The 14,351-nt window shown below is 54.2% G+C and overlaps 1 protein-coding gene across 1 annotated transcript; it reads right to left on the reverse strand.

Annotated features, from left to right (window-relative positions):
• Window positions 1-3,667: 3,667 nt before the first annotated feature.
• KRT78 (keratin 78) lies at window positions 3,668-13,395 on the reverse strand. The gene is made up of 9 exons (XM_022572094.2): window positions 11,631-13,395; window positions 11,056-11,270; window positions 9,953-10,013; window positions 9,385-9,480; window positions 8,387-8,551; window positions 7,902-8,027; window positions 5,126-5,346; window positions 4,510-4,544; window positions 3,668-4,429 (listed from the first exon to the last, which is right to left on the reverse strand). The coding sequence occupies exons 1-9, from the start codon at window positions 11,994-11,996 to the stop codon at window positions 4,170-4,172; spliced, it is 1,545 nt and encodes a 514-aa protein (XP_022427802.1). The 5' UTR covers window positions 11,997-13,395; the 3' UTR covers window positions 3,668-4,169.
• Window positions 13,396-14,351: the final 956 nt, after the last annotated feature.

Below are 14,351 nucleotides of genomic sequence, written 5' to 3' on the forward strand. Positions count from 1 at the left end.
CCCTCCCACTAGTAAGCCTGCACAAGCCTCTTAGATCAGCCTCACCCACCAGGGGGCAGACACCAGAAGCAAGGGGAACTACAATCCTGCAGTCCATGGGGCCACAAACACAGAAGTCAGACAAAGTGAGATGGCAGAGGAATATGTTCCAGACGAAGGAACAAAATAAAACCCCAGAAGAACAACGAAGTGAAATGGAGATAGGCACTCTACCCGAAAAAAATTCAGAGTAATGATAGTAAAGATGATACAAGATCTCAGAAAAATAATGGAGGCACAGACAGAGAAGATACAAGAAATATCTAACAAAGAGCTAGAAGGTTTAAAAAACAAACAAAAACAGGGCTTCCTTGGTGGTGCAGTGGTTGAGAGTCCGCCTGCAGATGCAGGGGACACGGGTTCGTGTCCCGGTCCGGGAGGATCCCACATGCCGCAGAGCGGCTGGGCCCATGGGCCATGGCTGCTGAGCCTGCGTGTCCGGAGCCTGTGCTCCGTAACGGGAGAGGACACAACAGTGAGAGGCCCGCGTACCGCAAAAAAAAAAAGAACAAACAAACAGAGCTGAACAATAAAATAACTGAAGTGAAAAATACACTAGAAGGAATCAATAGCAGAATAAATGAGGCAGAAGAACAGAAAAAAAAAATTGCTGACCCACCGTCCCAGAACTGAGCCATCACTTCCACTAACCTTTGTCCCCGAGGCTATAATCACTTTCTCAGCTCCCTTATCTCTCCCCACGGAGCATGGGAGGGGGAGACAGTGGCAACTGGGGAAGGGAGTGATGTCAGCCATCTGAGTCAGGCGCAGCCAGGATGGTGGCAGTAGAGTCAGCTGCAAACACACACTCCCCCTCTCCCCAGAGACTGACATCCTCCAGTATTTACGGGGTGCTCTGTGCCAGGCTTTGTGCCGGGAGCTGGTAACAGGCGCTCAGGCAGCCCAGGGCCCATTCTAACCGTTATTGCTTGGAGACAGTCTCACCAGTCCCAGCCCAGACAGCATGGAGCCACTGTGCCTCCTCCAGTCCAACTCTCCACTCATCTTTATACAGGACACCCAAACTCAGACCTTCTTAGTGTAGGAGGCGTGGTTCCCTCCCCACCTCTGCTGCTTGGACCAAGGGCTTCCATCTCTGAGACCTTCCCCTGTCCAGGGGCTCTCCCTGCACAGGACGCAAGGACAGAGGGGACAGAGCGCTGCTGCCGCTATGGAAAGGATGAGGGGAGACAGCCTATGGCATCAACCAGGCACCCAACGTGAGTCAGGCTGAGTGATAGGAAAGATGCAGAGGTGAAGAAAACAGCCACTGCCCTTGAGGAGCCCCATCCAGGGCAGCGCTTTCTCATCTAGTAGGAATAATTATAGTTGGCATTTATTGAGCACTTACTTTCCATGCAATAATGCATCCAATCCCTACAGTGGGGATGCTCCGTTTGCATCCTTTCTGCCCCAGGTCCATTCCCTGACCTCCTTAACCCCTGCAGGCTACTCCCTGCCTCTCTGGCTTCCGGAGGAGGGGGTTGGCCAAGGAGGGGACACTAGCAGGAGATCTGAGAGAGAGGTGGCTATTTCCTCCTGCCCCCTCCCTGCTCCAGAGGTGGCTGCCTTCCTCTGTGATTACAGCTTCTTCCCATCCCCGCACCTCTATCACCCAATCAGTCATCCATTCTTCCTCTTGTCTCTTCAGCTCTACTCAGAGCCACCATCTCGTCCTGATTTTCCTGGGACTGTCCTGCTTTAGCACTGAAAGTCCCACACCCCAGAAAACCCCTGGGCCCTGGACACCCCTGCTCAGGGGGAGTGGGGGGATGGGGTGGGTGGCAATGGCTTCCCACAACTGCCTGCCTCTGGCCTCTCCGTCCTGTGTTTGCGCCCTTAGCCACATCCACACCTCTGTAAGGAATCCTTTCATTAAAGTCCATTTAGTTGAACTATCTTGGGTAAATTGGTTTCCTTCTGGGACCCTGAATGGTCCCATCCCCACACAGCCCGGTGAGGCAGGTATTATTATTACTAAAATCTTTTCACAGGTGAGGAAACTGCGGCACAAAGGGGTCAAGTACTTGGTCAAAGTCACACCACCAGTAAATAGCAGAGCCAGGATTCAAGCCCAGGAATTCTAGCTCCAGGGCCATGTGCTTACCCACTCATGTCTCCCTCATAGAAGGCAAAGGCTGAAAAGCTCCTCCTTAGATACTTTTGATGGAGAGAACTGTGGGTCTGATAAAAGGGCTGGCCTCCCCATAAAGGAGAGGGCAATGGCGTGACCTCCTGCAGCTCAGGCCATGGAGTTGGGAGTTGACCAGGTGGAGACAGGGAAGAGGGAAGGAGCAGTGCAGGAGCTGATGGGCTGCTGGAGAATGAGAAGGTGACCCTCCCGCCCTCTTAGCACCTGGCCCTGATGCCCACACTCCTGGCTTCATGCAGAGCTTCCTGCAGAAGAGGGAAGGAGAAGATGTTTCCAGGGTTATGTTCAGACAGGCCCAGAGATAGGATGAGCGCCAAGGGGCAGGAGGGATGGGGCATAGTTCCAGTCCCAAGTACCCATCAAGCCTCCAGGCACAAGCTGAGCTGCTGATCCCCATCCAGGGTGCAGGAGAAGAGCCTGCCCAGAGGTCCCAGGCTAATAGGAAACCTGCGTTCCAGACAAGAACTGGACAGAAACAGAGCCAAGAACAGCAACGGGCGCAGCCAGACTGTGCCAGGGACAAGAAGGGTCTCGTGCATTCTGACATGGAGAATTGGGGAAGGTTTCCAGGTGGGAGGAAAACTGGTGCAGACTTGGGAAGAAGGAGGAACAGGGATGAATGGGGCTGTCCTGGGTCAGGAGTAGAGCCCATTGTAGGCAGTTAAGCAGGGAGCAAGATACAAGAGATACTAAAACATCAGTGGGATGGAGGAGATGGAGGGCATCCCAGGGAGCATAGTGGAGGGTTGGAAAGAACCCCTTGATGAGCTGATTGGGGTGAGGAGTGAGATGTCCACAGGACCTACCCAAACAACAATAGATATTCCATAAATTGCCTCCCGAGGAGAGTGAGCTGGGTAGCTGCATAGCTTTTGTTTTGCTGGGTGAGCTGTGCAATCCTGGGGCAGAGCTGAATTGCTGGAAGGAGCGGCAGAGAAGCCGCACATTGCCAAAAGGAGCCTTCATCTCTGGCCTGCAGCCTGTCCTCTAAATGCCCTTTCAACACATATTTAAGGCTATGGCTTAGCATCATTGCTGAATTATTAACCTGCCCAGGAGAAGGGTCAGGTTAAAGCTCAGAGGTGAGAGATGGGGGTGAGGTGACAAGACCCAGGTTTGCCACCCTGGGTAGAGCTGGAGCCAGCACATCACTGGGAGGGGACTGGATGAAGTGACAGAACACAGAGGACCTCAGCACAAATCCTCATCTCCAAACCCAGGGTATCTGAATTAGCTGTCAAAGGCCAGCCTCTGGCCCTGGAAACCAAGGGCTCCAAGAAGGAAAGTCTGGCTCTCATGAATGGGAGGGGTTATGCAGGAGACACCAGGAACAGAAGGGGTGAGAAAGACACATTAGGAGGGCACAATAGGTCTGATCTTGTTTGCCAGAGTAGCCCTAGTCCTGGCACTCAATAAAATTTATGGGAGGGAGGGAGGGGGGAGGGGGAGGGAGAGCGAAAGGAAGACCCACTACCAGGAGAACTGGGTGCTGCTTTATTTCACAGGAAATAATTGGACAGAAATACAGAAATGGAGGCCCAGAGGCTGCTGAAGAGGGCAAGGATGGTGTCCCTTGGTTCCAGCCCTCAGGCTCTTGTCAGTGGGCCTCAGGCCTCTCCCTTGGGGTGCGGATGCAGTCTGGCCAAGCCCAACCAGGAGTTTTCCTAGCTCGGCTGAAGGCTGTGGAGAGAGGAGAGGACAAGCCTGGCTGGAGGCTCGACGCTGTGCTCCTTGGTTAGTGTAGGCAGCGGACAAATGAGATGCAAATCAGTACGTGGAACAAGGCCAGACAGGGCAAGCATTCAGAACAGCAGGCCGGACCCGACTGACTTCTGCAGAGTCCCCTGTGGGCTGGCTCGGGTTGTGGGCAGTGGACACAGAGCTGGCCATGGAGGGATGGGAGTGATAAGAGTGGGGGAAGAGCTGAGAGGGCTCAGGAAGGCGGGAGGGTGGGAGGAGCAAATGGCCTCCGGGTCACTCAGTATGTGATGGACGTCTTCAGACTAGACTCGACCGTCTTCTTCAGGATGGTGTGGCAGGTGGAGCTGGAGCCAGAGCCGGACACAGAGCAAGAGCCCAAGACAGGGCGCTGCCCAGAGACCAGGATGACGTTGGAGTCACTGGTCACGATGCTGGAGCAGCTGGACCCAAAGCTGCCATTCCCGCCTCCGAGTCCGCAAGTGCCCACCAGGCCACCATCTGCTCCTCCAGACACGATGGTGCTGCCTTCCCCAACAGCTGCCAAGAAAAGCACCAGGGTCACAGCAGAGTCCTCGATTCCCCATGGGGCCCCTCTCCCAAAGTCCCCTGATACTCACAGATAGTGACTTGACTGGTGCACTCCCCAGACGTCCTGGGGGAAAAAGGACGAGAGGAAGAAATGCTAAGAAGGGCTGCAGAAAATACGTTCCCAGGTGCTTTTAAGCCTCTTAGAGCAGCTCACCACCCTCTGAGCAGATAAAATCCCCAGTCCCCAATTTTAAATCCCTCCCAGCAGAATGGGTGGCCCTCGGTGGCTCACAGTGTCAAGAAACCTCTCAGCATCCTAGGGACTTCCCTGGTGGCGCAGTGGTTGAGAATCTGCTTGCCAGTGCAGAGGACACAGGTTCGAGCCCTGGTCCGGGAAGAACCCACATGCCGCAGAGCAACTGAGCCCGTGCACCACAACTACTGAGCCCACGCGCCTAGAGCCCGTGCTCCGCAGCAAGAGAAGCCACCGCAATGAGAAGACTGTGCACCGCAACGAAGAGTAGCCCCCGCTCGCCACAACTAGAGAAAGCCCGCTTGCAGCAACAGAGACCCAACGCAGCCAAACATAAATAAATAAATTTAATTTGAAAGAAAGAAAGAAATCTCTCAGCACTCTGTGTTGGCCTTGCATCCCCCCACCCCCACCTCCGTCACACATCCTCAGGGCCCTCTGACCAGCCCCACCTGCTCTGCTCGCCCTCCAGCAGCCTGCGGTAGGTGGCGATCTCCACATCCAAGGAGAGCTTCGAGCTCATCAGCTCCTGGTACTCGCGCAACAGCCGCGCCATGTCCTGCTTGGCGGTTCTCAGAGCGGCCTCCAGCTCGGCCAGCTTGGTCTGAGCATCCTTGAGGCCCAGCTCCCCACGATGCTCGGCATGGGCGATGGCAGCCTGCAGTTTGGCATTCTAGAGAGGGGTAGAAATAAGGGAGGAAGTGGCTGTAAGCCCGACACAGACTCCCAAAGCACCTACTGTGGATATAACTTAAAGGCTGAGATGGACCATAATCTCAAGAGCTCAAAATTATTCCTGGCCATGACCAGCTCTTCTCATTCTCAAAGAGAGTATTGCCTCTTCTGCTTCTTTAACTCCCAGAGTGGGTTAAGTAACATCTCAAAAATGTCAGGTCCATCAAGAACTTCAGAAAATAATCTTATTTGGAGATAGGGTCTTTGCAGATGTAATTAGTTAAGGATCTCAAGATGCTATCACACTGTATTTAGGGTGAGCCCTATATCCAGTGACTGGTGTCCAAGAAAAAGATGAGACAGACACTGAGATGACGCCGTGTGAAGATGGAGGCAGAAATGGGAGTGATGCACCACCAGACGAGGAATGCCAAGGAACTTCCGGAGCCACCAGAGGCCAGGAAGAGGTGAGGAAGGATTCCCCCAGCTCCTTCAGAGTGAGTGTGGCTGCCCGCACCTGAGTTCAGACTTCTAACCTCCAGAACTGACAGAATAGATTTCTGCTCTCTCAAGCCGCCAAGTCTGTGATACTTTGTATGGCAGCCACAGGAAATGAATGCAGCTCCTTCTCCACTTTCTCCCATGATCTCCCCTATTTCTCCCCACCCTGTCGACCCTCAGCACCTTCCCTGCAGCACTTTCTCTCTCCTAGGGTACTTAAAGCTCTTCCTGTCCCGTACGGGTCATTATCTACAAGTCTTATCTTGAGGGCCACGTGTCCTTGAGGCTTTTGGAACAGCCCCATTTCAAATACTTTATCCTGATGTTGTCAGAGTCTCATGGGCCTCAGTTTGGGGTCTGAAAAACATTCTCTGTGCTCACCTCTCCAATCCGACAGAAAACTCCTAGAGGAAGGACAGCATCCCTGTCCAATCAGCCATCTAGTTGATTTTCCCTCACGTTCGGTTCAAGAAAGAAGACATTCCCTAAAGGCTCTCTTTCACTTACCACAAAGCACCCCATGGATGAGGAACAGGGTCTCCATTCTACAGGTGAAGAAACTGAGGCTCGGAAAGGAGGTGAGTGGCGGAGCTGAGACCCTAACCCAGAACAGCTGAGGTCCAGTCCACCACTCTTACTGTAGCGTCAGTTCATCAGGCTTGTGCATGAAAAGGAGGAGTGAGAGGGGGCTGTGACCCCAAGAAGGATTCTCCCAGGAAAGGCACCTTGCTATGCAGGGGGGACTGTGTTTCCCAGACATGGGGACATAGTGACTCTCCTAAGTGCTGGCCACTGGTCTCTGAGACTCCACGCACTTCATTGTCACCTGGGTGAACTTAGTTGAGAAAGCAGGTTTCTTGCCTCCACCTTTTTTTTTTGCAGTACGCGGGCCTCTCACTGTTGTGGCCTCTCCCATTGTGGAGCACAAGCTCCGGACGCGCAGGCTCAGCGGCCATGGCTCATGGGCCCAGCCGCTCCGCGGCATGTGGGATCTTCCCGGACAGGGGCACGAACCCGTGTCCCCTGCATCGGCCGGCAGATTCTCAATCACTGCGCCACCAGGGAAGCCCTCTTGGCTCCACCTTTAGAGACTCAGATTCCCTCTCTCTGGTGGGAAGCCCAGGAATCTGCATTTTATCAGACACCCCCAGAGAACCCCAAAGCTTCCAGAGCAAAAAGTCCACATTTATGGGCAAAACACTGTGGCAGCAAATTGAGTAATAGGACCTGGTCACCCTCATCTCAGGTCCTTCCTCACACTCCGAAGGAGAGCAGGTCAGAATGGTTGGAGACTGAGTCTGGCCTTTGAATGGTCTGTGCTCCAAGAAGCACAGACCCTGCTTGCATGTGGACAGGCCACCCATGGCTTGGGAGTCAGGCTGAAGTGCTTGAGGAAACGGCCAGACTCTGTGGTCTCAGCTCTCAACCCTCTGTTGATCCCAAGAAAACGATGCTTTGGGCTTGGCGAAAGTGAGGGCAAAGACACTTGAAAACTTAAGAATCTGTAATCCTCACACCTTGAAGTCAGGTCTCCAGGAGAAGCAGGAACCCACCTCCCTGCCCTTGCCATTTTCTCCCTCCACCTCTCCCAGCTCCTCACACCCACAGTATCACCTGACCCTAAGGGGGCCTCGGCGCCCCACCGTCCTGCCCATGTCCCCCGCTCCCTGAGATCCTGGTACTCTCCCTCCCTAACACGGGACCAGGAAATTCAGCGTGTGGCCTTAGAGTCCTTACTGGGCTTGACGAGTAAGCATCAAAAGAAGAGATAAGAAAAGAGACGAATTAACCCTCTCCCCAAGGAGCTGAAAGCAAGATGTGCATGTAGACACAGAATGCAGCGTGAGGGCTGGGGCCAGGGTTGGCAGTGCAGAGCCCATGCAGCTAGAATTCCCAGGAGGAGAGCTGAACGCCTCTGAAATGGGGCTTGAAGTTCTCTCCACCCCAAATTAGCCAAACCCCCAGCCAGTTATCAAAGTTTCACACAAACCCAGCAGTGACCCTGGCACAAAGGTGGTAAGACAGAGGGCTTGGGGCCTCTGGTACCCTCACCTGCTTTTTGAGGTTCTCAGTCTGACTCTGCAGCTTCTGAATTGCCTGCTGCAGCTGAGTGATCTGGACTTTGGTCCCCTTCATTTGGTCCCCATGAAGCTGGGCAGACACCTGAAGCTCCCGGTACTGATGGGGGATGGGGTGACACCGTCAGTGGAGAGGACCCTCACCTTTGACCCCAAGACCATGAGGAACACCATGGCCCCGGTTCTCTGCCTCCTCACATCCTCATTTGGGAAGCGGGTTAAAACGCTTGGAAAACCAGGACACGGTGGGATGTGGTTGCGGAAGTCTGGGCTCATCTCCCACAGTTTCCCTGCATTGCCTCCCTCCTGGAGAGGGGAAACATGGTGCCCACCCAGCCCTGGTGCTTCAGAGAGGTTATTACAACTGCCCAACGGGACCAAGGTGGACGACCACCCTGGGGGGGCAGGCAGGGAGACCCAGCCATTTCCAGCATGGTGCCTGTCCCCCGGCCCTGGCACCTTGGTCTGGTACAGCATCTCGGCCTCGGCTTTGCTGGTCCCAGCGATCTCCTCGTACCGGGCACAGACCTCGGCGATGAGGTCTCTGAAGTCCAGGCGGTGGTTGTTTTCCATGGACAGCACCACAGACATGTCGCTGGCCTGGGTCTGCAGCTGGCCCAGCTCCTGTGGGGAAGACTGACTCAGTGTCCGTTGGCCCCCCGGCTCCCTTTCCCCTTGGAGCCCCGGGCAGGTGGGCAGAGTGCCCTCTTCCTTCGGAGGCAGCCCTCCTTCGTGCCGGGTGACCATGAGCACACCCTGCCCTCTGTGGGGCTGTGTCCTTTTCTGGAATTGAAGGCTGTCCAACGACTCGTGGACATTAAAGGAACGTGTCTGGCAGGGTCTGAAATCACCTGGTCCCCATCACTCCCCTGACCTCCTAACACATCCTCTCTCTTGTTCCCATTGATCCAGTCACAGCAGCCTCCTTGCATTTCCTCAAAGACACCAGCACCCTCTGCCTGGAATCCCAGATTCCCCACTGTGTGTCTGTCTTCCTCACTTCCTTCAGATCTTGGCTCAGATTTTGTCTTCTAAATAAGGCCATGCCAACCACCCTATTTGAAATTGCCACCTGCCCTACCCCCCTGCCACATTCCCAATCCTCCTTTCCCTGTTCTAATTTTCCTTATTCCCATAGTATTTATCACTTTCTAACATACTTGGTAATTTATTTATTTACTAGGTCTAGTGTTTATTGTCTGTCTCCCAATAGAAAGCAAGCTTCATGATTTTTGTCTGGTTGTTCACTGGTGTATCCCCAATACCTAGTAATTCACATGGTAAATTCTGAGTAACTGTTTATAAAAGGACTGAATGACTGGCATCTAATTCACTCTAACCAGGCTTCACCTCCCAGCCACTCCCACTATTGCCACAGGAGCCTGCCCACACTGTCCCCTTCCCTCCCGCCCACCTGCCCCTGGCAGACCATCACTTCTGCCCTTAGTGATCCATACTTCTTCATACAGACGCCTCAAGAAGCAGATGTACTCTTTCAAAGCCTCCACCTTGCCTTCCAACTCCATCTTGCTCGAGAGAACTCCGTCCACATCCTGGGGACAGGAAGATAAAAGCCATATGCCCCCACTCCCTCTTTGGGGGTCCCACTCTGACCCAGGAGTTCTGTTCACACACTGCCCAACACCCACCCCATGGCCATCTCCAGCTCCCATTCTTTCCTCCTCCAGCCCCGCCCTGCCCTGCTCTCTCTTTTGCCTGACACTGACCTACACCACCTTCAGGAAGCCTTCCCTGATTCATCCTAACCAGTTCTGTTTCTTCCACTCCCTCCCCACCCTCTCCCACAGTGACACCAGAGCTCATCACATAGTCCCTCAGTTGGATCTTGTCCTAGGTTCCCCCTGTGTCTACGTAGACGTCCCATTTCCTCAGAGGGTCCCTATAGGCAGTGTGACAGCATGTCGTGCGTGAGGATCTCCCACCCACTGCCCTCCCAGCCCAGGACCAGGCTCTGTGCACGGTGGATGCTCGGGGTTCGGGTAGAGCAGCTGACCCCACCCTTACCTTTTTGAGGACCACGAAGTCTTTCTCCAGTGTGGCGCACCTGTGGGCCTCCCGTTCATAACTGCCAAGTAAGTATAGAAAGACGCTGCCTGGAGTGCCGGCATCAGAGCCCAGGCCCCTCTCCAAGTACACCCTCCCTGAAAAGGCCACTCTGCTTTAGATGCTCCAAAGCAGGACACACCACCAGCCTGCTTCTCTACTCTTCCATCAGGAAGCTTTGTCATGTCTTATGTCCCTCTTCACTCTTTCAGCCCAGGTCGACTTGTGCCATCAGGCGACCTTGCTTCATGTTTATAAGGCACATTCAAACACTCTTCTCACTTACCACTCACAGTCATCACCTGAAGCAGGCCTTTTGGATTTTATTAGCGACATTACAAGATGTGCCCAAGTCCTAGATAACTAGGTGGCCCAAGCAGACCTAAATCACAGGTCTCCTGGCCCCACTCTTTCCAGGACCTTCCACCTGGGTCCTGGAGCAATGCTCCCAATGTTTCGGGAAGGTAAGAAAGGCAAGTGGCATTTTCCCAGTCTACAGATATGGAAAGTGAGGCTGGGAAAGGTAAGATGCCTTGCCCAAGGCCACACAGCTATTCCTTGTCCACAGTCACTAAACCCAAGCCTCCTCTTGGTCCAGGGCTCTCTCCATACCACCAGGCGACCTGGCGGGGAACCCAGAACCACAGCCTACCTGTGAATCATGCCACAGGCCTAGGGAATGAATTCTCTTCCACCTCTGAGACCAGAGAATGTCTGAGTCACTTTGACCCACAGCCTGCTCAACAGAAATTTCTCAAGAAAAAAACCCACATAGGCATTGTTTAATAAGCCCATCCCAGCCTTGACCAGAAACGTGGCCCTCGTAACTGGGGCCTGCTAGAATCGAGGCTCTCCAGTCCTGGATATCAGGGGCTGTGGGACCACTTACTTGCAGCAGGTGGGGCCCCCTGAGAATCAGAGGGAATGGGGATGCGGAGGGGCTAGAGGGGAGGCCGGTCATGTGACCCTGGGAGCTCAGCAGTGAGATACCCTCTGGCTGACAGCCTGATTCAAGCCCTCCCAGCCCCCATCCAGGGCCCATGGGGATGCTGCGTTTTGCCTACTTGGCTTTATACTCCTCCTGCTGGTACTGGCAGGACTTCAGCTCGGCGTCCAGAGACACTCGTTCTCTCTGCAGCTGCTCCAGCTGCTTCCTGAGCTGGACCAGACAGGCCTCGAAGAAAGACTGCAGGGCCTGGGGACTGTCACTCAACTCCTGCTGCTGCAGCAAGTCCCACTTGGTCTCCAGGACCTTGTTTTGCTGCTCCAGGAACCGCACCTACAGCACAAACAGCGGGTCCCTGAGGCAAGCTCCTGCCAGACTCCCTGGGCACAGCCTCTGGGAAATAAAGCCTGAGCAACCCTCTAGCCAGCCCGGAGCCTTTAAGGCCTTTGATAAATATTTTCCAACACACTAAATGAATTATAATGACATTTTTATAAAGGGAATTTCAAAACACTAATTAAACAGAGCCTCAGCATAACCAGAGAGCCTCCAGTTAGGCCAGAGGAGGGACTTCCTTGCTGCAGGAGTGATTAGAAAACTAGTAGGAGACCAGACTTCCCCATTCCCAAGTCCATCGAGAACAGTTCCTCGAGGGAGGCACAGAGACAGGGGCTTAGCTGAGTTCACCCTCACCTTGTCAATGAAAGAAGCAAACTGGTTGTTGAGGGTTCTGATCTGTTGGGTCTGCTGAGACTGAACCACCTGGAACTGGGGGTCGATCTCAATCTTCAGTAGGGTCAGCAGATTCTGGTTGATGGCCACTTCCTGGATGCCTCCCGGAGGGCATGGGGAAAGCCCAGGCCCACCGATCCCCTCCCCATACCTCACCCCTAGCCTTCCCCTTGAACCCCAGGCCCTCCCACGAGAGCCTCCTTGGCACCCCCCAAAGGAACTGAGGCTCCTGCTGCTGAAGTTGACCCTGCCTCGGCCCCCCGAGCGAGCAGAACAGGCTGAGCAAGCACTGAAGCCCCTCTGGGCCCGGCAGGGAGAGAGAGACATGGCAGAGACTGAAGGTTTCACAGCTACAGACAGAGGATCCTCAAGGTGTGTGTGTTCCTGCCCTGAGGCCCCAGGATGGCACAAGACTTTTATCTCCTCCCGTGCCTGGGCTGGGTCTCGGAGAGCAAGATGCTCTTGGCCTGAGTGTGTCTGTCACTGACTCCAGCTGGCCTCTTCTGACACGCCTGGGGAATAGGTGCCTGGCAAGTGCAGAGCCCAAGGAAGAGACCCAGAGCCTGCCCTCAGAGCTCCCAGGCTATAGGAGGGATGGGCACATTCTGAAGACCAGGAAGTAGCCAGAGACCTGGACTTCAGTGCTGGGGGATGGGGAGAGATGGCCCTGAGCAAACTTCCTGAGGGTCATTCAAGGAAGGCTTCCTGGAGGAGGAGATGGGGAAGAAGGGAGGCACATTCAAAGGGAAAAGAAGATGGAGGGGGTTCAGATGGAGCCCTTGAGTGCCCTGCAGATGCTGGACAGAGGAGTGCATCTTCCCGAGGGAGGGTCTACATTCGAGAGGAGGAGGAGGAAGGCACTTTGCAGCACAGGAGAAGCCAGGAGGTTAATAGAGGTGTTATTGTCATCGTTAGCTAAAAGACACTGCAGGGCTTCCCTGGTGGTGCAGTGGTTGAGAGTCCGCCTGCCGATGCCAGGGACATGGGTTCGTGTCCCGGTCCGGGAAGATCCCACGTGCCACGGAGCGGCTGGGCCCGTGAGCCACAACTACTGAGCCTGCGCGTCCGGAGCTTGTGCGCCGCAACGGGAGAGGCCACAACAGTGAGAGGCCCGCGTACCGCAAAAATAAATAAATAAATAAATAAAAGACACTGCAGGATTTGGAAATGGAACAGAAAAACGGGGTACCCAAGTCCCTCCTCTTGCCCAACCCAGCAATCATCCATGAAGCGCCACCCCACTCAAACCAGCCATCTCCACCCGGGATGGCAGCGAATGGAGCATTTCTAAGCCCAGCCTGTGTCCCTTTCACAAACACACAGCACTAGGCACATCCACTTGGGTCCAGCACTGTGTCTATCAAGTTACACATCAGAGGATCCCAGGCTCTGAAATAAAATGTACATTTAGAGACATACCTTCCCCGGGGACTGGGAGCAAAAACAGGAGATTTGAGGCTCGTTTGCAGGATAGATTCCATCTCCGCCCTGAGAGTCTGCTAATTGGAGGAGCCCCAAGGTTCATCATTCAGCAGGCCTCCCACCCGGTGGAGGACCCGTGATGCGAGGCATCCAGCCACCTCCACTGCTGCCCTCCCACTGCTGTCAGAGAGGGCTGGCATCTCTGATTTTTAGAAATTTCCAAAATGTCTTCTTTATAAGGCGGGAGGGCTATTTCTCCCTGTCCCTCCCCCGCTTTCTTAGAGCCTGATGCACCCTGAAGCTGGGATACTGGGCCTTTGATAATGCAACTCAAAGCCAGGACAAACAGAGACTCAGCATAATAAACACTCAAGAGATATGCTATGAGGAAGTCAGTCCTAGCAATGCAAACAATCCCATAGATGTTCCACCCCCAGGACCAGACAATGGTGAGCGCATCTCCCCTCCCTCCAGAGGATTAGAAACCCCATCTGGCAGATGGCACCCCGGAAGGAAACTGAATGGCAGATGACGAGGTCAGGCCTTCTGTGGGGAAAACAAAGGATATCAAGGGACTGAAGGCTCAGGTGAGGAAGAGAAGAGGAGAAAAATGATCCAAGCAGAGATTCAGGGACACAGAGGAGAGAGGAGGCAATGTGGAGCAACCTCAGAGTCTAGAAAGAGAATCTGGAAAACGGGTTGAATCCCACTGAGGACCCACCTCCAAACCCTACCCCCTGGGGACCACTTTGCAGAGGCAAGGAGGGCCGGGTGCCTTCCTCCCACAAACATTCTTAAGAAAGATCTCCGTGGGCTGGAGTCTACCACCCCTCTCTACTGGTACTGAGGGTGAAGGGCAGAGGTCACACTTAGAACGGGGCCTAATGTACCTCCCTGGAACTTCCCCTTGTTTGTAATATTATAGAACATTAGAGCCAGAGAGCTTCAGGGTCCTCTGGTACAATGCCCTTGTTTTACACTTAAGGACTCTGAGGACCCATAGGGTGTAGTGCAGGGTGCAAAGACTGTGCAGCCTTGAGTAACCTAAGAGATTGCACCAGATGACCGCGAAGCCTACTTTGACCTGTCACTCTGTGGTTTGAGTGACTTGCTCAAGGCCACCTACACAGCTGATCAGGCTGGAGCCAGGGCTCCCACCCAGGTCAGACCACTGCCCCACACGGCAGCCCACTAAACAAACCTTTGATCATGACTCCACAATGTCTGCCTTGTCCACCCCTCCATCGAGCTCAGGGTCTG

The sequence above is a fragment of the Delphinapterus leucas genome, chromosome 11 (genome assembly GCF_059928025.1).
Source record: "Delphinapterus leucas isolate spDelLeu-1000000601 "Yukka" chromosome 11, BTC_Dleu_Yukka2, whole genome shotgun sequence".
NCBI classification, from domain to species: Eukaryota; Metazoa; Chordata; class Mammalia; order Artiodactyla; family Monodontidae; genus Delphinapterus; species Delphinapterus leucas.